This window comes from Salmo salar, chromosome 02 (genome assembly GCF_965601325.2).
Source record: "Salmo salar chromosome 02, fSalSal1, whole genome shotgun sequence".
Taxonomy (NCBI): Eukaryota; Metazoa; Chordata; class Actinopteri; order Salmoniformes; family Salmonidae; genus Salmo; species Salmo salar.
Window position 1 is genome coordinate 24,641,213 of NC_138292.1, and position 27,566 is coordinate 24,668,778.

Below are 27,566 nucleotides of genomic sequence, written 5' to 3' on the forward strand. Positions count from 1 at the left end.
GCCACGCAAAGCAAAAGTGTACAAATCATTGCGAGGGCCCCAACTGTTTGTTGTGTATACATACTGATATGCATTGTATTTGGAAAGTATTCTAAAATGGATTAAAAAAAAAATCCTCATCAATCTACACACAATAACCCATAATGACAAAGCAAAAATAGTTTTGGGGAAATTGTTGCTAACTTATAAAAATAAATAACAGAAATACCTTATTTACATAAGTATTCAGACCCTTTGCAATGAGACAGGAAATTGAGCTCAGGTGCATCCTGTTTCCATTGATCATCCTTGAGATGTTTCTACAACTTGATTGGAGTCCACCTGTGGTACATTCAATTGATTGGACATGAATTGTAAAGGCACACACCTCTCTATATAAGGTCCCACAGTTGATAGTGCATGTCAGAGCAAAAACCAAGCCATGAGTCCAAAAGAATTGTCCGTAAAGCTCCAAGACAGGATGGTGTCGAGGCACAGATCTAGGGAAGGGTGCCAAAACATTTCTGCAGCATTGAAGATCCCCAAGAACACAATGGCCTCCATCATTCTTAAATGGAAGAAGTTTGGAACCACCAAGACTCTTCCTAGAGCTGGCCGCCTGGCCAAACTGAGCAATCATGGGAGAAGGGCCTTGGTCAGGGAGGTGACCAAGAACCCAATGGTCACTCTGACAGAGCTCCCGAGTTCCTCTGTGGAGATGGGAGAACCTTCCAGAAGGACAACCATCTCTGCAGCACTCCAACAAAAAGGCTTTTATGGTAGAGTGGCCAGACGGAAGCCACTCCTCAATAAAAAGCACATGACAGCCCATTTGGAGTTTGTCAAAAGGCTCCTAAAGGACTCTCAGACCATGAGAAACAAGATTCTCTGGTCTGATGAAACCAAGATGGAACACTTTGGCCTAAATGCCAAGCGTCACGTCTGGAGGAAACCTGGCACCATCCCTACGGTGAAACATGGTGGTGGCAGCATCATGCTGTGGGGATGTTTTTCAGCGGCAGGGACTGGGAGGCTATTCAGGTACGAGGGAAAGATGAACGGAGTAAAGTACAGAGAGATCCTTGATGAAAACCTGCTCCAGAGTGCTCAGGCCCTCAGACTGGGATGAAGGTTCACCTTCCAACAGGACAATGACCCTAAGCACATAGCCAAGACAACGCAGGAGGGGCTTCGGGACAAGTCTCTGAATGTCCTTGAGTGGCCCAGCCAGAGCCCGGACATGAACCGATCGAACATCTCTGGAGAGACCTGAAAATAGCTGTGCAGCGACGCTCCCCATTCAACCTGACAGAGCTTGAGAGGATCTGCAGAGAGAAATGGGAGAAACTCCCCAAATACAGTTATGCCAAGCTTGTAGTGTCATACCCGAGAAGACTCGAGGCTGTAATCTCTGCCAAAGGTGCTTCAACAAAGTACTGAGTAAAGGGTCTGTGATATTTAAGTAAATGTGATATTTCAGTTTTCGATTTTTTATACATTTGAAAAAATCTAAAAGACAGTTTTTGCTTTGTCATTATAGGGTATTGTGTGTAGGTTGATGAGGAAATAAGGCTGTAACGTAACAAAATGTGGAAAAAGTGAAGGGTTTTGAATACTTTCCGAATGCACTGTATACAGGTCTGTATGCCTGTGAAGTTGTTACCTTATATCTGCAGCGTAGGTATACAGGAGTTTGACTTTGTCACAGGCCTATTTTAAATGACTTACATGCTTAAAATAGTCATTTAAAGTCTAAGAATGTATCAGGACAGTCACCAGCTTAATATAATATGTTATTTCTTTATTCAGTTTTGAGAACACCCCCCACCCCACGTGACCTCTGTACCTGAAGTACCAATCCTCTCATCTGAACCATATGGCAGTATGTAGTATCTGACAGTGTAGGATTCTGACAGGTACTGTAGCCTGTGACACCTCAGTAGGTGGCACAGGAAACAAGCACTGTAAGGTTGGAGTGACTGGCACCTGAGGTTGTTTTCATAGAGACACCACTCACATTGTAGTCCCGCCCTCAAAGAGGCACTTCAGTTGTGAATGATGCCAGAAGCACTGACAGCAAGAGTTGATGTATATCTATTATGCATATTTCTGTACATATACTGTACCTGTAATAAATCAAATGTATTCATCACATGCTTCGTAAACAACAGGTGTGGATAAACAGTGACATGCTTACTTAGGGCTCTTACCAAATATTTTTACATGATAATTGCTGTATGTCAACAGTGCACAGCAGGTCAGATCAGGCTCTGGAGGGATGTTGTTTATTTATGTGCTTGTTTTTGGTTTTACTCAGGGACTTATTTAGTCCTGCCTAACGAGGTGTGTGGAGAGTCAAGTCAAAACTTGAATTGATCAGTGAGATGCCAGGGAGAAACAAACCCAGCAGGAGTTCAGCCCTGGAGGACCTGTGTTGTTCCCCCTGCTGTTAAGAGAACACATTACTGTTGACCAGGGCTCTCCAGCACTTCCTGGAGAGCTATCATCCTGTAGGTTTTCCCTCCAACCTGCTTCCTGGAGAGCTATCATCCTGTAGGTTTTCACTCCAACCTGCTTCCTGGAGAGCTACCCTCCTGCAGGTTTTCGCTCCAACACCAGGTGTAACTAACCTGATTCATTTTACCAACCAGGTTGGAGGGAAAACCTACAGGATGATAGCTCTCCAGGAAGCAGGTTGGAGGGAAAACCTACAGGATGATAGCTCTCCAGGAAGCAGGTTGGAGGGAAAACCTACAGGATGATAGCTCTCCAGGAAGCAGGTTGGAGTGAAAACCTACAGGATGATAGCTCTCCAGGAAGCAGGTTGGAGGGAAAACCTACAGGATGATAGCTCTCCAGGAAGCAGGTTGGAGGGAAAACCTACAGGATGATAGCTCTCCAGGAAGCAGATTGAAGGGAAAACCTACAGGATGATAGCTCTCCAGGAAGCAGATTGAAGGGAAAACCTACAGGATGATAGCTCTCCAGGAAGCAGATTGAAGGGAAAACCTACAGGATGATAGCTCTCCAGGAAGCAGGTTGGAGGGAAAACCTACAGGATGATAGCTCTCCAGGAAGCAGGTTGGAGGGAAAACCTACAGGATGATAGCTCTCCAGGAAGCAGGTTGGAGGGAAAACCTACAGGATGATAGCTCTGCTGTGAACCATCGATGACAACATGGATATTTGTTTCTAACTCTTCCTATTTTTTTTCTCTCCTTTCTCCATTCCCTCTTTCCTAATCTCTTCCTGTTCACCTTTCTCTTCATCCTCCCCCACCCAGGTACTACTATAATAAGCGCATTTTGCACAAAACCAAGGGGAAGCGTTTCACCTACAAGTTTAACTTTAGTAAGGTGGTGCTGGTGAACTATCCTCTGCTGGACATGGCCAGCTCCCCTTTCCTGCTCCAGAACCACTTCAATGGGGGCTCCGCCGCGCCCGACTGCAGCCCTGTCACACCCGAGGTACGGAAGGAGGAACGGAGGAAGTGAGGGAGGGAGGAACGAATGGAGTTTAGGACAGAGGGAGGGACGGAGAGAAGGGTAATGGATGGAGGAGGGTATGAAGGGAGAAGAGAAAGAGAGGATTGGAAGGACAGGAATTACAGGTTTTCCAGAATAGACAGCGACTCCAAGTTATTTCCCGCTGTTAACACAATGCATCACATTGTCTAAAGTGAGCTGTCATTTGAACAGTACATGTTTGAATTCACCAAAATGAAGTGACAAGTTGGATAGAAGACCAGCAGATTCCGAGTACCTGAGAACCATCAACATTGGAAAAAGAAGAGAGAAATAAAGGGAGGAAACTGAGAGGGAGAGATGGAAATATGGTTGCCACAACTCCATACTTGATTGTTTATTAATGTTGATTTGATTCAGCGGGTCTAGCTAAAGGGAACTGCAGATTGTACTGTACAGACTCCTGCTGTGTATTCATTCTTCAGTTACGGGAGGATCAATTGTATTCCGCGTGTCTTATCATACATCTTTTATTCACTGTCTCTAATAGCAGCAGTCCTGATCATGATAAAATGGTCTTCACTTATTATTTGCCCAGAGTCATCTTGAAATTTTTACAGAGATAAATGTTCTTGGACCACCAGAGGGGTTGTATGAATAAAACTGTCCTGTTACAGTTTGTAATGAAACAATAGATACACGTACTGAAGTAATGGTCTGTGCTCAGGATGCATATTTCTGACGAATCCATTTAGGTGATGATATATGCAAATGAAACACTAACTGATTCATACTTTCTCATTTGCTTTGATATAGAAAATGCTATGCCAATTATTTTTTACCGATTTTTTACAAATACAAAAAAAATGGACATTGTGATACTAGTGCAAATAGTATTTTATCTTTATTAATTTAATTCATGAAATGTATTTAAAAGGGAATAGAGTTAACTTTAAATGACTAGAAGAGTCTTTGCTTGTCCTGAAAGATAGAAAAAGAGTCACAAAGAAAGTGAAGAAAAAACTTGAGAGATGGTTTTAACTTGTCCTTAAAACAAAAGAAGATGTTATCCACCCTTCTCACATCCCCGTCTCGGATGGCCTATCCCTCTGTCATCGATTGGAAAATGAAAGAAATAAAAGACAAGTAGATACGTTAGATCAGATCAATGTTCGGTCATTAATGCAGGTTTGGTTAAGCAATCCAGATCATGTAGCTTGGAAGTACAGTCTCGCTTTTCAAACTTGGAGCTGAGGGGTGACAGAAATTATTGATCCCAGCTCTACTAAAAAAAGAGAAATCCTCTCTCTCTCTCTGTCTCTCTCTCTGTCTCCCTCGACTCTGTGTGACTTAACTGTTTCGTTTGTTTGGCCTCCTTTCTCTTTCCTGTTTTAAAGCACCTCTATACACACACACACACGCACGCACGCACGCACGCACGCACGCACGCACGCACGCACGCACGCACGCACGCACGCACGCACACACACACACACACACACACACACACACACACACACACACACACCTCATGCACCCCCCCCCCCCCACACACACACACCTCATGCACACACCCCCCCCACACACACACACACACACACCTCATGAGCAGACACACACATACATTCTCCCCTCTCTCTCTCTCTCTCTCTCTCTCTCTCTCTTACCCCACAGCTATTATGTTGTTTAGTCTCTCTCACCCTTCCATCAATCCTTGCATCATTCCTTTCCCTCCTTTGTCCCCTCACACTCTTCCCTCCACGAAGGGCGCCCAATCCCTCTATCTCTCGTCGTTTATCCTTTGTGCCCACTTAATCGTTGGCCTCCATTTGACTCTGTACTTCTCCTGGCTTTGAGTCTTTGAGCCTCTGTGTCCTCCTACCTCCTCTCCTCATCTTCTCCTCTGTTCTCCCTCAGTCCCCTGGCACTTCCTTTTATCCTGTCCTTGCTGTGACTGTTGGTGTGTTTGCACCACACACAACAGGGTGCCATCTCCATCAAATGACTTACCCTAAATACATGCTGATTTAAAGAGGAGGTTGAGGATCCTAAAGACAAGTCTAGTTTTTCTTTGCTGATGAAATGAATATCTATTAAATGCTTAACTGACATGAGCAGATTCTAATGTTTTTTTTCTGTCTCCCTGTCTTCCCTCTTTCTCCCAGGCCCTGCAGTCTCTGTTCCCTCGTTTGCCAGAGTCAGGGAGAGGAACCTCCCTGTTTGATCGAGTGGCCACAGTCCCGGGACCAGAGGGAGATAAACTGAGACTGGACACATTCCCCTTCCTCAGCTCAGGTGAGAGAGAGGAGAGGAGAGAGGCGAGAGGGAGAGGGGTGACAGAGGTAAAAAATAAGGTAGAAGATGATTGAGAAAAAAGAGAGGGAAGGTAAAGAACAGAGGAGAGAAGGAAGGAAGGAAGGAAGGTGGAGAACTGATGGAAAGTGGAGCTTGAGAATGATAGAGGAAATGAGGAGAGCATAAGGAGAGAGAGAACAAGATCAAATCCATGTTCACTGCAGTACTTTACACAGCAGAGATATGTCCCTTTACTGCCTCCAATTCATACTCTCCTTCAGGTGAGAGGAAGGGTTAGATGGGAGTGATCTACAGTATAAATTATCAGATTATTACAGTGATATGAGGCTGATGCTCAATTAAGGTTTTTGGAGTTAATGTCAGTGTAATAATTAGCATTTTCCCTTTATATACGCCTTCAGTTTGGATGTGTGTGTTTTATTTGTGTGCATTTGTGTGTGGGTGAGCGTGCGGGCATATGTGTGTGTGTTTGTGCGTGTGTGTGTGTGTGTGTACAAATGCCTTTGTCTGTCTGGATACTCCATGTGCGCGTTTCAGCCCTGCTACTGCATCAGAATGTGTGCGTTTACAGTACAGTGAGTGTGTGTGAGTTAGTGTGTGTTCACTGTGAACACACTCCCCTTCACATCACAACTTGGCCCCCCTGTTTTGTTTGTCCTCAGGTCCTATTCCCCCCTCCTTCCCTCCTCCCCCACCTCTCCCTCCCATGTGTCCCCCCTGTCCTAATCCCATCCCAGGCAGGAAGGCCCTAATTGAGGGTGCAGGCTTCAGTTTGTGGCCTGTGGGCTCCCATTACTGTGTTTTCATAAGCAAGTGAGGCCTGCCTGACTGATTCAATATTAATTTGTCTGCCAGCTACTTCTGGCCCAGCACACAGAGACTCAAGCACTGTCAAATTAGCCCTCCATAGCAAATAACAGAGAGAGAGAGAGCGGGAGGAAGAGAGAGAGCAGGAGGACGAGAGAGATAGAGCGGGAGGAAGAGAGAGAGAGCGGGAGGAAGAGAGAGAGAGCGGGAGGAAGAGAGAGAGGGGTAGAGAGAGAGGGGTAGAGAGAGAGGGGTAGAGAGAGAGCGAGAGAGAGAGAGAGAGAGAGAGAGAGAGAGAGAGAGAGAGAGAGAAATGGGGTAAATCTTTGAGTTTGCTGTCTGTTGTTGGAAGGAAATACAGTCGAGGTCATAGAGAGTTCTTTTGTTTGCGCACTAAAATTGAATTCCAGTATCACCTCAGATTTACCTCCTTTGTTTCAGTTGTTATTAAATGATGCATATAGGGAAGCTGATGTAATACACATGCACATTATATCAGCTGTTATGTTAATTAGGTTTCTGAAAGTTTGATGGAGCAAACTAGGCTATGTTTTTCTATTATTAAGTTGACTTCACCAACACCTGGACTATGCACACGGCCAACAACAGCCAGATTTTCTAAATAACTGGGTTTCTCTTACCACAGTCCATTTTCCTTTTTTCATAGACAGTATTATTTTATTACAGTGGCATAACTATTCTGTTATTAACGGGATACTTTAATTTGCCAGAGAGCATATCTCTCATCATGTTCATATTTGTGGTGAACCAGTTGAATGTGTGAATACGTCTGGCAGGCATATAGTCTAAGATCAGGGTTCTATTCAAATCAACAGCGCTCTCATTTTGCTTCAGCACATAGCTGTGGATTTGCGTTGCTAATTATTGCAGAGCATAATTAGTGAACATGCTTGGATGTGGTATGTCAGGAGATCTTTACCCCTTCGGAGAGCTAACCTCTGTCTCTGTGTCTCTGTTCTCTTCCAGCCGCTCCCTGTTACTCCAAGCCCCCGTCCCTGTTGGGTCCTTACCCCCGCAACCCTCCCTTCGACTACCCCTGGGGCTTCAACCCCTACCTCTCAGGGGCCTTCTCCCTCAACAACTGCCCCAAGCTGCCCCCCGGCTCCCTCTATCCCTCCCACTTCTACCCCAACCCGCTGCAGACCAGCCTGGGCCAGCTGCCTCACCCCTTCTCCTCCCTACTCCCCCCGGGGGAGGTGGCAGGAGGGGGACAGAGGGGAGCAGCGGGCCAGACCGGGGTTACTAACGGCACGGCAGGTGGGCAGCCCAGACTCTGCCTGCCTCCTTACCCTGGTGCTCTGTCGCTGGGCCGGACGGACATTGTCAACGGGGGCTCTGTTGGTGAGAGGGAGAGAAGGGAATCCAACACCCCAGGCACGGAGCCTGGGTTGGGGCTAGGGTTAGGGCTGGGTCTGGGAGGGATGGGTCTTGGTGGTGTTGCTGGGGGGCGACAGAGCCCATTAGAGCGGCGAGGCGGGGTGAAGCAGGACCCAGAGTCAGACTCAGACCTGGAGATCACAGATCTGAGCGACTGCAGCTCAGACAACGACAACGAGCCTGACTTCAGCATCACCAAGGAGACCAGGCTGAGTGATCGATCACAGACCCTGGTGGAGGGGAAGAAAGGGGGAGCACTGCCACCTCTCTCCTCCCTCCCTCCCCCCGTGTCCTCCCATCCTCTCAAGAGCCTGGTGCCCCTCACCCCTCCCCCTCCGTCCCTCCCTCTATCCCTCTCTCCCTCCATGGCTCTGGTTGAACGGCACAGGGAGACAGAGACTCTAAAATTGATCCACAGCTAATAGATTCTATTAGATAACTCTCTATCTCTTTCTCTCTCCTCTCTTTCGCTCCCTTCATCTGTTATGTTGTCCTTTATTTGAGCCATCTTGCCCCGTCTCTCTATTTTTATTTCTTCCTCTCTCTCTCCACCCTTCTTCTCTCTCTCCACCCTTCTGTTCTCTCTTTACATGTTGACTTGTCCAACATAGCTGAGATAGTGAGCTTGCTGATTTTGACATTACTGAGAGTCTACCATGTTTCAGATGTATGTGTACTACTTATTCATCATGTGCTCCCACAGATTTTATTGTCTCAAGGTTTCAGTGATGTTTTGAGCTTTAACAGCATTGTACGTTGTTCTGTGCTATTCGTATGTTACCGTGTTACTGCAATGGGCCCATAAAACTGCATAAATATAACTCAATGTATAATGAATTACATTAAAATATAATACTAGAACAATAATAAACAACACTACAATATACACACATAAGATGAATTGCAATAATGGCCGCAAGAAATTATATCTGACAGAGACATTGCTTTAGTTTTTTGGGGATTCCTTTTCTTGGGTACCGGTATGTATTTTTCTATTCAAAACATAGTCAAACATTGCCAGCTGGTGGTCTTTATAGGAGGCTGCTACAGTTCATTGTTTGTTGGGAAACATGATCATCCCCCAAATCCAAACAATTAGTCATTTTGCTCTGCTAATGTAATGCTCTGGTATTGTAATGCACATTTCTAACTCCATACTTGTTTGTTTGTTATTGTTTAATGCTCATTTAAATTGCTTAACTTTTTTCAGTGAGAGGGAGAGAAAGAGAGAGAGAGAGAAAGACAGAGCAAAAGAGAGAGCTGGACAAATTTAGAATTTGTATCAATATTTAATTGTATATATTTTATTATGGTGTACATTACATTTAATTATTATCAATATTATAAAAGTTAGCTGTGTTGGTGTGATTTAATTACGTATTTAAATAATGTTGGGAAATTGACAAGTATAGGTGTATTAAAGTTTTAAATACTTAACAGCAGTCAGAGTATCTGCACTGGGAAGGTGTTTTTTCTATGAGGAGGACTCATATATGGGGAATTGTCTCATATTTTCTCAACTCCAGCTAATTGTACCCTTTGGTCATTTTCCAAGAAGCCCTTTGGGTTTAAATATTCTGGTAGTCTTATTTTTATAGTTAGCATTCACCCAGTGTAACTGTTCTGTAATTTCTCAAATGTGAGAAATTTTGGTTTCAGCACATTCTTTCAACTACAACAACAACAAAATATGTAGATTATTTTTGAGTCTAAGCTTTTTATCCATGGCAACAGTTAGGCAGTTGGTCCCCCTGTAGAAATTAAAACAAGAGGTACAAAGTATCTCAATACCAACTAGGGACATTCCATGTTGCTCACTTTGAAGCACAGAGTGCATACTAACTACCCCACATTGTACAGATTCATATGGTATGGTTTGTAACAGGTGGAGGTATAACATTAGGTGTGAAAGCCCTATTGTAAAGGTCATGTAATTCTATATTTGTTGGATTCTACCAGAAATCTCTGTTTTATGATCTCTGTGTGGCATTCACCAACACCGCTGTAAATACTCTTTCCTTTGTGAATGTATGTGTACACATCCAAAATGATCATGCCGTGAAATAATAAGTCACATCTCTTTGTTTTATTGTAAAGAGGAAAAATGGAAAGATCAAAAATAAGAAAAAAATATGAATAACTTCTAAAGCAATAAACATTATTCTGGAGATTGGACTGTTGTTGGCACTGAACTCACTGTGTGAATGTGTGCTTTACACAGGAAGAGGCTCCTATAGGCCTGCTTGAGACCCCTGGTGTAGAGCATCCTTTCTCCACAGGGTGGCGAACCTGGACCTATATTACAATGTAATGACCTTATCTAGTCTACACGAATAGTTTGCATTATATCATGGAAGGGTTTGATTTCATGAGCATGAGTAAAAAATTGGCCATGGTTTCCCTTAGTCTTATTTTCCTTGCATGTGTAATTGACTGATTGAGTTCAATGAGTTGTAATAGTCAGGGTAATGGGACAGCATATGCCATATGGCCTCCTCTCTCAAGGATATGTCATGAAAATCTGCCGCCTACCTTTATTAAACGTGTTGATTAAAATGTCAGAAAATGTCATAGTTTTCTCTACATAGTGTGCACTACATTTGACCAGTGCACTATAAAGTGAATAGGGTGCAATTTCGGATGTACTTAGAAGCAGAGAGTAGTAAAGGCCGGATAAGAAGGGAAATGAAGATGACAAACCAAGATAGGTGCAAGCCCTAAACTTTCACAAACAGCCAACCCTACCTAAATCGGAATTACTTTGTGTGATAGCCTATTTGTGAATTGTGAAACATATGAGATCATATTGCTAAGTGAAACAGAAGTTTACGGAAACAAAAGCATTGCCTCTACTGGATATTCCTAAATGTATTCAGGGTTTCAATACTGTTCAATAATTGACATAATGCTTTCAATTCCATAATTAATATTTCAACACGGATTACCTTATGTGTGAAAAGATTGGCAGTGAACTAAAATGTTGCTACATAAACACATTGAAGATGCATTGAATAACTGTTGATACGCTTGACTCCCATGGGTAGACGAGGGGACCGAATACCGTGTAACACAATCTAGTATGGAAGCCCATCAGGAAACAACTGGGGATGGAAAAAAGTTACATGAAAACCAGATTTTATATAGCTAGATCATATTGAAAACTGTATTATTACATCAAACCAATATATTTTGACATCGTCATGCATGACTTTGCCAGTGGTTTATGCAGATAAAAAAAAATCAGGCAAGGGGAAATTGTGCACTTGAATTTGTACTTCCGCGTATAATGTTTTTTTCCAGCGACATACGACAACTTTCGAACAGCAAACCATAATAGACGTTTGTCAGTCTTTTTTTTGTTGCTGTTGCTGTATTTTGAGGTGAGTACCTCGTTGAAACATTTTGATAATATATTTAACATGTACATACGTTCGATGCTTAGTTACTTATTAAAAAAACTTGGGATTTAATTCGATTATTCCGCGAGTGAAGTCTTGTCTCTCGCTAGCCAGCTCACCAGACAGCCTTTAGTTAACGTCTAGCTAAAGGAATGTTGTGTTTGGCTACAATCTAGCGGAACATCTCGTTCTCTCGAGTCCCAAAATCAGGTGTTTTAGAGTTAATTAAACACTAATTTATTACAAAGTAGGACTTGCTGAAGCATACTGGTATTTGAGGGGTACGTGTCAGGTCGCTAGCTAATTTGTTGTTCAATCAAGTGATATTTTTTAACAGGCTACAAAGTATCGCTAACCGTCATGTTACAAAAATGTTGCAAAGAACATAGTTTGTAAAAGGACTCGCAACATTGTAGCCTATTATTTAATGTAACTCTGTAACTATAGCAGTTATTGCCAGCAATGTGGCCAGGCCGACGTGCAATGATTTGCATGCCTATGTATTCTTTTTACGAGTATTTCAATGTGACATTTAAAATCTAAAAAGTATATTTTATCAAATAACATTAATAGCCATGTTTGATTTAGCTGTTAAACCAGCCTAAAGTCGGAGTGTTATTTAGACATAATTACACACATTATACTGATAAGATAGTTCGTCATTATCAAAGGTAGAAAGCCTACTGATAGCAAGTTGTGAGATTGTACCAGTAGATGTATCATACACTGTAGCATATTTCTCCTGCTTACAGTTGATCACACTAGTTTCTCTTTCTATATGAAAAGTACAGCAGCTATACAAACACACATCTGTCACTGGACTCCATCCCACTTTTGGCCTTTTTTGCCTCTCCCCTCCCCCATCATTCCGTTTAATCCTCGACAAATCAAAATCAAATAAATGTACTGATTGCATATGCAGGTCAGCGAAATGCTTGTGTTTCTAGAATCCAACAATGCGGTAATAGTACCTAGCATTACACAACAATATGCACATAATCCAATAAGTACAAATAAATAAATAAAGCATTTCAGAACGAGCAATGTCAAAGTCTGGAATATATATAAACTGGTATAGACAGTATATTAATAGAAAAGGTGTGTACAGCAGTAGTTGTATAGGATGAGCCATGACTAGAATACAGTATATACATATGAAGTGGGTAAAGTAGTATGTAACCATGATTAAAGTGACCAGTGTTCAGTCACTATGTACATAGGGCAAAGCAGTCTGTAAGGTGCAGGGTAGAGTACCGGGTGTTAGCCAGCTCCTGTAATAACAGTGACTTAGAAATTCTGGGATCAAAGATCAAGCGAATAATATACAGTTGATGTTTACATACATCTTAGCCAAATACATTTAAACTCGGTTTTTCACAATTCCTGACATTTAATCCTAGTAAAAAATCCCTGTCTTAGGTCAGGTAGGATCACCACTTTATTTTAAGAATGTGAAATGTCAGAATAATAGAATGATTTATTTCAGCTTTTATTTCTTTCATCACATTCCCAGTGGATCAGAAGTTTATATACACTCAGTTAGTATTTGGTAGCATTGCCTTTAAATTGTTTAACTTGGGCAAACATTTTGAGTAGCCTTCCACAAGCTTCACACAATAAGTTGGGTGAATTTTGGCCCATTCCTCCTGACAGAGCTGGTGTAACTGAGTCAGGTTTGTAGGCCTCCTTGCTCGCACACGCTTTTTCAGTTCTGGCCACACATTTTCTATAGGATTGAGGTCAGGGCTTTGTGATGGCCACTCCAATACCTTGACTTTGTTGTCCTTAAGCCATTTTGCCACAACTTTGGAAGTATGCTTGGGGTCATTGTCCATTTGGAAGACCAATTTGCGACTAAGCTTTAACTTCCTGACTGATGTTTTGAGATGTTGCTTCAATATATCCACATAATTTTCCTTCCTCACGATGCCATCTATTTTGTGAAGTGCACCAGTCCCTCCTGCAGCAAAGCACCCCCACAACATGATGCTGCCACCCCCGTTCTTCACGGTTGGGATGGTGTTCTTCAGCTTGCAAGCCTCCCCCTTTTTCCTCCAAACATAACAATGGTCATTATGGCCAAACATTTTTGTTTCATCAGACCAGAGGACATTTCACCAAAAAGTACAATCTTTGTCCCCATGTGTAGTTGCAAACCATAGTCTGTTTTTTTATGGCGGTTTTGGAGCAGTGGCTTCTTCCTTGCTGAGCGGCCTTTCAGGTTATGTCGATATAGGACTTGTTTTACTGTGGATATAGATACTTTTGTACCCGTTTCCTCCAGCATTTTCACAAGGTCCTTTGCTGTTGTTCTTGGATTGATTTGCACTTTTACCAAATCTCTCTTGTGGAGGTCTACACATTTTTCTGAGGTCTTGGCTGATTTCTCTTGATTTTCCCATGATGTCAAGCAAAGAGGCACAGAGTTTGAAAGTAGGCCTTGAAATACATCCACAGGTACACCTCCAATTGACTCAAATGATGTCAATTAGCCTATCAGAAGCTTCTAAAGCCATGACATAGTTTTCTGGAATTTTCCAAGCTGTTTAAAGGCACAGTCAACTTAGTGTATGTAAACCTCTGACCCACTGGAATTGTGATACAGTGAATTATAAGTGAAATAATCTGTCTGTAAACAATTGTTGGAAAAATTACTTGTCATGCACAAAGTAGATGTCCTAACCGACTTGCCAAAACTATAGCTTGTTAACAAGAAAATTGTGGAGGGGTTGGAAAACAAGTTTTAATGACTCCAACCTAAGTGTATGTTAACTTCTGACTTCAATTGTACTTGATCAGACCTAGAGGGTTGGACCATTATCCATGGTTTGAGTTGATCACCACTTATTTAGCTGTTTAGTTTCGCAGGCTCAATTGAACTCCAAAAATAACCTTGTCTATGTGTTACTAAGGGACTGAATTGGGCCTACAACACATCCACATCGTGAATGCTGAATCACAAAAAATATAGGTTTTGGTGCTATGTATGACCTTTGCTCAGAATCTGAACACCACACTGTCTCAAGTTCAGCCATGGTCTGTTGTTATGGGCCTGTGGGTTGACCCGTAGTTGTTTTGGAGTAGTTCTGTAGCTGAACTGATCAGATGAGACGTGATGCTGAAACGGCGGTTGGGCTTGGAGCGTTGTGATGTGTCAGCGGCAACCACTGAACTACAGAGGCTTCCTGTCTCTGTTAGAGGAACAACAACACAACGCTGTCATCCCTCCCTCTATTTCTTTCTTTCTCTACCTCTGCAAGTGCAGTCTTGCCTGAAGCTCAATGGGTACCGTCTCTTCCTTTTAAAGGAATGTGGGCTATTTAATTGAAGTTTCTTTCTTTTCTCTCACTCACACACACACACATACTAGGGCTGGGTTATATATTGAATTTGATCATTTGAATTTATGTTTTGGCGTGATATCTAAATGCCCGTATCGCAAGAATCAAGGTATTGTTTATTTAAAAAAAAAAAAATTGCGTTTATGTCTGCTTGTTTTCAACATGTTGTCTTTTTGGCCTCATCTCCTTTGCTTCTTCTGCTGAGACTGTGCACCTTTCCATTTACACATGAACACCAAGCCCCTCCCCCCACACACCCAGCTCCCCCCCCTCACATCAAGCCCCTCCCCCTGCTACTCACAACAACAAAGATGAGAGATCACTTCTTCCTCTGACAAGCGGTTTCAACTCGCTATTTGAGCTTTGGTCCAACAGAATGGGTCATATGGAGACTGAAACACATTGAGACATTGTTTTACTGTAATAGTTAGAAAGGTTAACTCCTCTATGTCATTTTTATGTCTCAACTCCTCAAATTGGGGGCAGAGCAGACACTACTGAAACAGGAGTATCAATGAATGTTGATTCTGGAAAATGAATGCTCAGTTTGTCGCTCACGGTGGCGTTGCAGTAACACATACTGCTAGCAGCATTTTAGCCAAAGACTGTTATAGCATAAAACACAATTATATAAAGAATTCGTTCTCATTCTCAGTGGCAACTCGTTCTCATTCTGAGAAATAAGAGCCATTCGATTTTAACATCTGAACAAAGTGGACAGGCTAGCATGCTGTTCAAACTGTTGGAGACGGACAGAAGGATGTGTTCATAACAATTCAACAGTTAGACCTTGTTAGCAAGCAAATAAATTCAAGTTGTCTGAAGTTGAAATATAAAGATTAGCTGGCTTCTCGCTAGCACTTGTGCTTGAGAGGTTGTTGATGAGACCGGTGTTAATTTTCTATAGTCCTTGCTACAAGAAGTGAGTCATTATTAGTGAATGTGCATGTTTCTGGTTACATTTGTAATAAAAAGGGCATTTTCATAGACAGACTTGAAAGCCAGATCAGTGATTATTGTAAAAAAGCAGGTTAAACTATTTTGATTAGTGCGTCTTATGGTTGTGGAAGGCTTATATTTAACCTAGGTATAATTTTACAAGTCCTGAATTCATTAGATTATTGCTGACTGTTTGAAATGCAGTGCATTTGACCTTTAATTGTACAACAAAGCCTATTTAGAGAAACTGTATACATCGTGAATCGCCCATAAGTTAGAAAAAATGGAGATATGATTTGTAGGCCATTTCGCCCAGCCCTAACGAATGCACGCACGCACGCCACACACACACACACACACACACACACACACACACACACACTCCCCACCCTCCGCCAATCCCTCTCTCAGGTACACAATCCTGTTCTCTCAGGTACACAATCCTATTCTCTCAGGTACACAATCCTATTCTCTCAGGTACACAATCCTGTTCTCTCAGGTACACAATCCTGTTCTCTCAGGTACACAATCCTATTCTCTCAGGTACACAATCCTATTCTCTCAGGTACACAATCCTATTCTCTCAGGTACACAATCCTATTCTCTCAGGTACACAATCCTATTCTCTCAGGTACACAATCCTATTCTCTCAGGTACACAATCCTATTCTCTCAGGTACACAATCCTGTTCTCTCAGGTACACAATCCTATTCTCTCAGGTACACAATCCTATTCTCTCAGGTACACAATCCTATTCTCTCAGGTACACAATCCTATTCTCTCAGGTACACAATCCTATTCTCTCAGGTACACAATCCTATTCTCTCAGGTACACAATCCTATTCTCTCAGGTACACAATCCTATTCTCTCAGGTACACAATCCTGTTCTCTCAGGTACACAATCCTATTCTCTCAGGTACACAATCCTATTCTCTCAGGTACACAATCCTATTCTCTCAGGTACACAATCCTATTCTCTCAGGTACACAATCCTATTCTCTCAGGTACACAATCCTATTCTCTCAGGTACACAATCCTATTCTCTCAGGTACACAATCCTATTCTCTCAGGTACACAATCCTATTCTCTCAGGTACACAATCCTATTCTCTCAGGTACACAATCCTATTCTCTCAGGTACACAATCCTATTCTCTCAGGTACACAATCCTATTCTCTCAGGTACACAATCCTATTCTCTCAGGTACACAATCCTATTCTCTCAGGTACACAATCCTATTCTCTCAGGTACACAATCCTGTTCTCTCAGGTACACAATCCTGTTCTCTCAGGTACACAATCCTATTCTCTCAGGTACACAATCCTATTCTCTCAGGTACACAATCCTATTCTCTCAGGTACACAATCCTATTCTCTCAGGTACACAATCCTATTCTCTCAGGTACACAATCCTATTCTCTCAGGTACACAATCCTATTCTCTCAGGTACACAATCCTGTTCTCTCAGGTACACAATCCTGTTCTCTCAGGTACACAATCCTGTTCTCTCAGGTACACAATCCTGTTCTCTCAGGTACACAATCCTATTCTCTCAGGTACACAATCCTATTCTCTCAGGTACACAATCCTATTCTCTCAGGTACACAATCCTATTCTCTCAGGTACACAATCCTATTCTCTCAGGTACACAATCCTGTTCTCTCAGGTACACAATCCTGTTCTCTCAGGTACACAATCCTATTCTCTCAGGTACACAATCCTATTCTCTCAGGTACACAATCCTATTCTCTCAGGTACACAATCCTATTCTCTCAGGTACACAATCCTATTCTCTCAGGTACACAATCCTATTCTCTCAGGTACACAATCCTATTCTCTCAGGTACACAATCCTATTCTCTCAGGTACACAATCCTATTCTCTCAGGTACACAATCCTGTTCTCTCAGGTACACAATCCTGTTCTCTCAGGTACACAATCCTATTCTCTCAGGTACACAATCCTATTCTCTCAGGTACACAATCCTATTCTCTCAGGTACACAATCCTGTTCTCTCAGGTACACAATCCTGTTCTCTCAGGTACACAATCCTATTCTCTCAGGTACACAATCCTATTCTCTCAAGTACACAATCCTATTCTCTCAGGTACACAATCCTGTTCTCTCAGGTACACAATCCTATTCTCTCAGGTACACAATCCTATTCTCTCAGGTACACAATCCTATTCTCTCAGGTACACAATCCTATTCTCTCAGGTACACAATCCTATTCTCTCAGGTACACAATCCTATTCTCTCAGGTACACAATCCTATTCTCTCAGGTACACAATCCTATTCTCTCAGGTACACAATCCTATTCTCTCAGGTACACAATCCTATTCTCTCAGGTACACAATCCTATTCTCTCAGGTACACAATCCTATTCTCTCAGGTACACAATCCTATTCTCTCAGGTACACAATCCTATTCTCTCAGGTACACAATCCTATTCTCTCAGGTACACAATCCTATTCTCTCAGGTACACAATCCTGTTCTCTCAGGTACACAATCCTGTTCTCTCAGGTACACAATCCTGTTCTCTCAGGTACACAATCCTGTTCTCTCAGGTACACAATCCTATTCTCTCAGGTACACAATCCTATTCTCTCAGGTACACAATCCTATTCTCTCAGGTACACAATCCTATTCTCTCAGGTACACAATCCTAGTTCTCTCAGGTACACAATCCTGTTCTCTCAGGTACACAATCCTGTTCTCTCAGGTACACAATCCTGTTCTCTCAGGTACACAATCCTGTTCTCTCAGGTACACAATCCTGTTCTCTCAGGTACACAATCCTATTCTCTCAGGTACACAATCCTATTCTCTCAGGTACACAATCCTATTCTCTCAGGGCATTAATAGAGGAATCCCAGTGCTTGTTTAGGCCTAGTGTAGTTACAGCTGAGGTACACTGAGCTCAGTAACTAGGCCAGAGCGTTACGACCAGACAACCAGCAGATGGTAGAATATAGCCGCTTACCCACAATGCAACAGCCAGGGGGCTGTCCCTCTGGACAAAGGGGCAACTACTAGGGATTCCCTATAGGACTACTATGTCTGGTTTAGAAAAGAAACATCTCAACATGTCAGCTGTTCAGTTTAGCTATAAAGGCATGTTGAGTAGAGTAATCTGCAGTGCAGATTCTTATGTTAATCAAGTGTAATGAAGAGTGCCACTCTCTCGTGTGTGTGTGCGCGCTATGCCGTCCTGGGTCTCCCTGGCATGACGGAAGGATCTGAAAGCAGCAGCACTAATCCTGGCCTTGAGCAAGATGAAGCTGAGCATCTTCTAACCAAGAACCGTGTGTGTTCATCAGTGTGTGCGTACTGTATGTCCGTTTGCCATTAGCCTAGTGTGCATTCCAGACGACAGTTAAATGAGCCGTGTATTTGTAATAAGTGGAGATCGTAACGGCAGGGTGGGGGATGGTTCTCAGTTAGCCTAGCTCAGGGTATTCTCAGGTGAAAACAGGTAGCTCTGGTTTACTGTCAGCTTGTACAGTAGAAGTGCTTATCTCTCTCTCCTGTCTCAGTGTGCTGTGTCTGCCCTGTAGCACAGCCATGTAGTTCAGAACAGTCCAGGACAAACCCACTGTCCTCTGATACACTATGTAGAGGCGGGGGAATGGAACTGAACATGTGTGAAGGAGATGTGTGCAAAGTGGTGACATCCCCAAGCCCTGATTGAGTCTTTTAGTAGGGAGGAGAAGAGGTGTGTGTAGTAGGGAGGAGAAGAGGTGTGTGTGTGTGTGTGTGTGTGTGTGTGTGTGTGTGTGTGTGTGTGTGTGTGTGCACAGTCTATTTGTACATACTGTATGTGGTATACAGTTGTCTGTGTGTATTATGTCTTTGTATTAGGCCTTGTGTTTGTGTCTCTCTTGTGTTGGCTGGCAGACATACAGACAGGTGTGACATGGAAACAGCTCTGCCCCTCAGTCAGAATGTGAGTCAGACTGGTCGAGAACCGGAGGGAGAGAAGGAGCTCTTTCATTCCCTGGGTCAGGGTGGAAAAGACTGGGCTTCATGGACTGTGTTTACTCTTGGGGATGGATGGCTGGAGAGAGAGGGATAGGGGTGGGTGGGATAACTTGCAAGAAGTGGGACTTGAACAAGAGTGGAGGTTTAGACACACACCACCATCACGAGAACAAGCAGCCTCAAATTACCCCTCCATGTTGACAGTGCAGCAGGGCTGATGAGGTTACTAATGTAAACAACGAGAGGGGTTAGGACACGACACTATCTTAACATTTACAGCTCTGAATGAGTTGTATACACATTATTTTCTAAAAGTCTGGTTAGAAAAGGGGGAGACAGAGCTGTATGACTAAATCTGAAGATATTAATTATTAGGCCATTTTCACTGGGAAATTTAACAGAAATGCCCAATAATGATGCTATCTGCAGTATGTGGTTTATGGTGCCTCGGTAATAGAGCTAAGTTAAGATGGAGGATATGAATGCAGCAGGACTGTGTTGCATGGTTGGTGCGTTATGTGGGCCGTACCGTCATGGAGGGGCGTGTCTGTTGGGCGGCGGTATTGCTACCTCCATGTTCAGAGCCAGCCCAGATTGGGGTTCTGGGAAAGCTCTTCCAACACTCTGGCCGGACATAGCTGCTTTATGTGCTGCAGTCCTCAAGTCATCATCAGCCACCGCTGGACATAGGGGTGGTAAAACGTGTCCTGCCAACACATGCATATACACACACACACACACACACACACACACACACACACACACACACACCCCTTACACATACATCCCTTCTGAATGAATGAAAACATTTCTCCACGACCCAAATGGTAATCAAAGGCCTCTGTGTTTGGCCTGCGCAATTACCCTACTATCCAGACACACCAACACACACACACACACACACACATTTGGAACCAGTTAAAGAGGCAGGAGGCTCACTGCGAACCCAATCCGTGCCAGTCAATTGGCCCTCGTCTATCCAATGTTTCCATGAAGCATGAAACAGTGACCACTTACATGGAGAGCAAGAGAAAAATAGGGGGTAGGGAAAGTAATGCCAAGGAGTTGTCAGGGGTATGGAAGTATATTTTGGCTCTAATGGATAGGAAATCGGGACAGAAAGAGATGCAGGGGATTTAACACACCACTGGTGTTCTAGGGGTGAGGACGTTTTGAGTTGCTAGTCTTATGTTAGCCAGTGCGTAATGGCTGTTAAATGACGTAATTGGCTCTACTGTTCTGGTCATGAGTGGCTTGGCTGTATTGGAGTGGCCATAACAACCAAGATTTATTTTTTTATTTTAGTTCACCTTTATTTAACCAGGTAGTGCAGTTGAGAACGAGTTCTCATTTACAACTGCAACTTGGCGATTGAGATTGATTTGAAGGTGGAGAGAGAGGGGAGAAGAGAGTACGGGGAGGGAAGGAAGAGAGCGAGAGAAGCAGACTGTAAGAGGGATGGATAGAGAGGATGTGGTATGAGGGCATATTCACACCACTTTCAGCGTAGCTGTTCCCCTCCCTCCATCACACATCCTCCTGACACTTCTCTCTCTCTTCTCTCCTTTTACTCTTTCATTCTCATCTCTTTGCCTCTCTTGGTTCTTTCTTCTGTCTTAGATCTCTCTCTTTTGGAACATCCATTTAGGTCCAGAGTCTGCTATTACAGTATGTTGAATTGTGAATGACAATCTTTGTTTACCCAATACTACTTTCTGCTATGTAAACAAATGTACTGTTGTATATATGTATGACTAATTTGGGGTAATTTTTGTACCTACAGTTGAAGTCAGAAGTTTACATACACTTAGATTGGAGTCATTAAAACTTGTTTTTCAACCACTCCACAAATTTCTTGTTAACAAACTATAGTTTTGGCAAGTCGGTTAAGACATCTACTTTGTGCATGACACAATTCATTTTTCCAACAATTGTTTACAGACAGATAATTTCACTTATAATTCACTGTATCACAATTCCAGTGGGTCAGAAGTGTACATACACTAAGTTGACTGTGCCTTTAAACAGCTTGGAAAATTCCAGAAAACTATGTCATGGCTTTAGAAGCTTCTGATAGGCTAAGTGACATCATTTGAGTCAATTGGAGGTGTACCTGTGGATGTATTTCAAGGCCTACTTTCAAACTCAGTGCCTCTTTGCTTGACATCATAGGAAAATCAAAAGAAATCAGCCAAGACCTCAGAAAAAAAATTGTAGACCATCACAAGTTTGGTTCATCCTTGGGAGCAATTTCCAAATGCCTGTACCACGTTCATCTGTACAAACAGTAGTACGCAAGTATAAACACCATGGGACCACGCAGCCATCATATTGCACAGGAAGGAGACGTGTTCTGTCTCCTAGAGATGAACGTACTTTGTGTGAAAAATGCAAATCAATCCCAGAACAACAGCAAAGGACCTTGTGAAGATGCTGGAGGAAACAGGTACAAATGTATCTATTACCACAGTAAAACGAGTCCTATATCAACATAACCTGAAAGGCCGCTCAGCAAGGAAGAAGCCACTGCTCCAAACCCGCCATAAAAAAGCCAGACTACAGTTTGCAACTGGACATGGGGACAAAGATTGTACTTTTTGGAGAAATGTCCTCTGGTCTGATGAAACAAAAATAGAACTGTTTGGCCATAATGACCATTGTTATATTTGGAGGGAAAAGGGGGATGCTTGCAAGCTGAAGAACACCATCCCAACCGTGAAGCACGGGGGTGGCAGCATCATGTTGTGGGGGTGCTTTGCTGCAGGAGGGACTGGTGCACTTCACAAAATAGATGGCATCATGAGGACGGAACAGTATGTGGATATATTGAAGCAACATCTCAAGACATCAGTCAGGAAGTTAAAGCTTGGTCGCAAATGGGTCTTCCAAATGGACAATGACCCCAAGCATGCTTCCAAAGTTGTGGCAAAATGGCTTAAGGACAACAAAGTCAAGGTATTGGAGTGGCCATCACAAAGCCCTGACCTCAATCCTATAGAAAATGTGTGGCCAGAACTGAAAAAGTGTGTGCGAGCAAGGAGGCCTACAAACCTGACTCAGTTACACCAGCTCTGTCGGGAGGAATGGGCCAAAATTCACCCAACTTATTTTGGGAAGCTTGTGGAAGGCTACCTGAAACGTTTGACCCAAGTTAAACAATTTAAAGGCAATGCTACCAAATACTAATTGATTGTATGTTAACTTCTGACCCACTGGGAATGTGATGAAATAAATAAATCTCTCTGCTGTTATTCTGACTTTCCACATTCTTGAAATAAAGTGGTGATCCTAACTGACCTAAAACAGGGAATTTTTACTAGGATTAAATGTCAGGAATTGTGAAAAATGAAGTAAATGTGTTTGGCTAAGGTGTATGTAAACTTCTGACTTCAACTGTATTTAATCCCTAATCTCACTTGCAGTTGGAACATCAATGTATCTACTCTGGACTGTGGTGTGTAATCTGCAGTGTTGATGTAAATGGGTTGACCACAGTGGTGTTGCAACAGTTGTCAGCTATGAATGATTATCCTTCATTAACCTGAGTTAGCCCAGGAATTTCACACTTCAGTCCCTGCATTGCCCAACACACCACACACATTGTATTTTTGTTGGGTTAATTAATGGCCTGTAAGTAAGCAATGTCGGGAAGGGCCCCTAAGTAAGCATTTCACTGTTAGTCTACACCTGTTGTTTATGAAGCATGTGACAAATAACATTTGATTTGATCCGCACACCCCCGCACACATGATGGCAGTGAGCAGTACTAGGGCCTCACTGTGCTTCTCACACCATATCTCAGTTTTACCCACGTGTCCTCGACTCTCTCTGTTTCTCAATCATCTTTCCTTGGTTGATTTCGTTCATGAAGTATTTGCCAACTTCCTTTTCTGAGCGACAGAGGTGATGAGCACAGTTCAAGTAAAGAGAAGGGTGTCATTTCTTAATTTTACCCCTGACCTTGTTCCCCTCTGCCATGCTCCATCCTTCCTCTTTCTAGCTTGCTTTCTCTCTTTCTCATTTTGTACACCATCACTCCTCTATCCTCTCCTCATCCCTCCTCCCCTCTTTCTCATCCTCTCTCTCTCGTCTTCTCTTTCGCTCTCTCGATCTCTCGACATGACTCTTGCGGACAGGTCGAACAGGAAATGGCTCTGATCGTTTCCTGAGGAAATTACACCCACTTCCTGTCTGTGTGCCTCCCGCTCCCTTTCTACTCAGGCGCCTCTGGGGACACCCCCTCGGAGCCCGGCCAGGGCCATAGGACCCCAGAGAAGCCAGGACTCATTCAGTGCAATGAAGCCTTGTCTGATGAGAAGGCCAGATAAAAAGAGCACAGACACAGCTAGCTTCCATTAGGGCTCTGTTCTATTTCAGGGCCATGCTGTCTTAGTGGCACAGGAGACCGGAAACAGGCTATTGTGCGGGACCGGGTGTTTGGGGTGAAGAGTGACCTTAGCTGACACAATGAATGAATGTTTGGTACTTAGAAATGCACCTACTTTATGTTTTCAGATGGGATGAAAGACTGGCTTCTATGATTGATAGATACTGTAGAACCCTCCTTCTCTTTGTTGCTTTTATTTTTACTGTACTATATGACTCTCACCAGTCACATAAGGGCAGTGGTGTAAAGTAGATAAGTAAAAATACTTCAAAGTGCTACTTAAGTCGTGTTTTGGGGTATCTACTTTACTATTTATATTTTTGTCAACTTTTACTTTTATTCCACTACATTCCTAAAGAAAATAATGTACTTTTTACTCCATACTTTTCCCCTGACACCCAAAAGTACTCGTTACATTTTGACAGGAAAATGGTTCGATTCACACACTAAACAGAGAAGGTCTCTGCTCATCCCAACTGCCTCTGCCCTGGCGGACTCACTCAACACAAATGCTTCGTTTGTAAATTATGTCGGCGTGTTGTAGTGTGCCCTTGGCTACGCGTAAATAAAAAAAACAAGAAAATTAATATAAGGAATTTGAAATTATTTATAGTTTTACTTTTGATTCTTAAGTATATTTAAAATGAAATACTTTTAGACTTTTACTCAAGTAGTATTTTACTGGGTGACTTGTACTTGAGTCGTTTTCTATTAAGGTATCTTTACTTTTACTCAAGTATGACAATTGAGTCCTTTTTCCACCACTGCATAAGGGTCTGTCTAAGGCTTCATCCCTCTAAAGTGTTGTACCAGTTGGCTCTGTTGACATTATCTAAACTCCAGCGGTCTGTGATGCTCTACTCTTACTGGGATTGGCAGGCACCATATAACTAGAATTTCTATGATGCTTCCTATTCTGATTCTGACTGGCTGACACAAACTGCTCTGACTGACAGTCACTGTAATGTGACTGTCATTGAAGAAACTTGATTGACAGGTATCATGGACAGTGAAGGTATCATGGACAGTGAAGAAGCTCACAGTGGGGTGAGGTCATCGTTTGGCCCCTCAGTGTCCTGCGTTCTTATTGGTTGTGTAAATGGTGACACGGTGGGTGTTTGTTTGCTCAAACGGTTACACAATGGGGATTGTGGTCTTGGTGCTAGAGCTGGTGTAACAGTGACTCAGTGATTATTAATACAACTCTCTCACACTGACCTACCTGCCTGGTGGAACTAAGAAATGCTGTAAAACAAAACATGTTGAATAACCATATAATATGAATGTGTTTCAAGTGAAAATGGAGATAAACTCAGCAAAAAAATAAAAGTCCTCTCACTGTCAACTGCGTTTATTTTCAGCAAACTTAACGTGTAAATATTTGTATGAACATAAGATCAAACAACTGAGACATAAACTGAACAAGTTCCACAGACATGTGACTAACAGAAATTGAATAATGTGTCCCTGAACAAAGGGGGGGTCAAAATCAAAAGTAACAGTCAGTATCTGGTGTGGCCACCAGCTGCATTAAGTACTGCAGTGCATCTCCTCCTCATGGACTGCACCAGATTTGACAGTTCTTGCTGTGAGATGTTACCCCACTCTTCCACCAAGGCACCTGCAAGTTCCCAGACATTTCTGGGGGGAATGACCCTCACCCTCCGATCCAACAGGTCCCAGACGTGCTCAATGGAATTGAGATCCGGGCTCTTCGCTGGCCATGGCAGAACACTGACATTCCTGTCTTGCAGGAAATCACGTACAGAACGAGCAGTATGGCTGGTGGCATTGTCATGCTGGAGGGTCATGTCAGGATGAGCCTGCAGGAAGGGTACCACATAAGGGAGGAGGATGTCTTCCCTGTAACGCACAGCGTTGAGATTGTTTGCAATGACAACAAGCTCAGTCTGATGATGCTGTGACACACCGCCCCAGACCATGACGCACCCTCCACCTCCAAAGCGATCCCGCTCCAGTGTTCAGGCCTCGGTGTAACGCTCATTCCTTCGACGATTAACGCGAATCTGACCATCACCCCGGTGAGAGAAAACCGTGACTCGTCAGTGAAGAGCACTTTTTGCCAGTCCAGTCTGGTCCAGTAACGGTGGGGTTGTGCCCATAGGTGACGTTGTTGCCGGTGATGTCTAGTGAGGCCCTGTCCTACAACAGGCCTACAAGCCCCCAGTCCAGCCTCTCTCAGCCTATTGTGGACAGTCTGAGCACTGATGGAGGGATTGTGCGTTCCTGGTGTAACTGGGGCAGTTGTTGTTCCCATCCTGTACCTGTCCTGCAGGTGTGATGTTCGGATGTACCGATCCTGTACCAGTGTTGTTACACGTGGTCTGCCACTGCGCTGTCTTAGGCGTCTCGCAGTACGGACATTGCAATTTATTGCCCTGGCCACATCTGCAGTCCTCATGCCTAAGGCACGTTCACGCAGATGAGCAGGGACCCTGGGCATCTTTATTTTGGTGTTTTTCAGAGTCAATAGAAAGGCCTCTTTAGTGTCCTAAGTTTTCATAACTGTGACCTTAATTGCCTACGGTCTGTAAGCTATTAGTGTCTTAACGACTGTTCCACAGATGCATGTTCATTAATTGTTTATGGTTCATTGAACAAGCATGGGGAAACAGTGTTTAAACCCTTTACAGTGAAGATCTGTGAAGTTATTTGGATTTTTACGAATCATCTTTGAAAGACAGGGTCTTGAAAAAGTGACGTTTCTTTTTTTGCTAAGTTTAGGAGTTGTAACAGGTGCTTTATAATAGATGCACACACAAGCCCTCCCCTGCACATTAACACACAGAAACACCCAAGTACAGAGGCATGTATGCCTGATAGCTATCAATAGATTGATGCCAGCTGACACCTAACTAATTATCCTTGGAATGTGACGAAAGGGGAGGGGGAGAGGAGCGTGGGAGGAGTAGCACAGCTGCCTCAGGAGCTCCAGGGCTCTCCTGCTCTTCTGGGCCACGTCCCAATAATGGCCTGAATAAACTTCCTCTCCTTGTCTCCTTTCCTCACCAAGTCACGTCCCAATAGTCTGTAATTAGTTTCTCTCCTTTCCTCACTGTCAGAACAGCCCCATCCAGCCCTTTTCATGTATCGGGATGAGAAGGGAAGGGGACGAGAAGTCAAGGAGATGAGAAGGGGAAGAGACTGGTGTAGTCTGGTGCCATGCTGTGGAATGTTCAGTATGTCAGGAGAGGAGAGTAGAAGGGACCCTCTCAGATTGAAGCTATAGTATCCCAACACTGTCTGCACTGGAGTGGATACTACTTCATGTGACAGTATGTCATAGTTCCACCAGGCAGCAGTACGTTCAGCCTCTGTGGTAGCCATGGTGATGTAACTGTACGGTCGGGTAAATGATGGGCTGCTGCAGCGGTGTTACTTTACATGTCACCTCGTCCCCAGGCTAATTGGACAGAAGTGTGTGGTGAACAAGATTACTGTAATTGCAGCCCAGGCATTGGTTGATTCAGGCTACTAACAACAGCGGTCGGTATGTGTGGTGCTGAGGGGAAGGTTTACCAACTGGTGTGTGGGA

The 27,566-nt window shown here is 43.3% G+C and overlaps 2 protein-coding genes across 5 annotated transcripts in view; both read left to right on the top strand.

The window, feature by feature from the left end:
- Positions 1–10,493, top strand: part of LOC106577047 (ETS domain-containing transcription factor ERF-like) — a 136,470-nt gene extending 125,977 nt beyond the window's left edge. The window contains exons 4-6 of the mRNA XM_045712965.2: positions 3,263–3,446; positions 5,609–5,738; positions 7,554–10,493. Coding sequence (XP_045568921.2) covers positions 3,263–3,446; positions 5,609–5,738; positions 7,554–8,386 — 1,147 coding nt within the window. The 3' untranslated portion in view covers positions 8,387–10,493. The remainder of the gene's footprint in view (positions 1–3,262; positions 3,447–5,608; positions 5,739–7,553) is intronic.
- Positions 10,494–11,038: 545 nt separating this feature from the next.
- LOC106595078 (rho guanine nucleotide exchange factor 1) overlaps positions 11,039–27,566 on the top strand; it is a 51,568-nt gene continuing 35,040 nt past the window's right edge. For all 4 annotated transcript variants that reach the window (XM_045712925.2, XM_082961220.1, XM_082961225.1 and 1 more), the window contains exon 1: positions 11,039–11,344. The gene's annotated coding sequence lies outside the window, so the exon portion shown is untranslated. The remainder of the gene's footprint in view (positions 11,345–27,566) is intronic.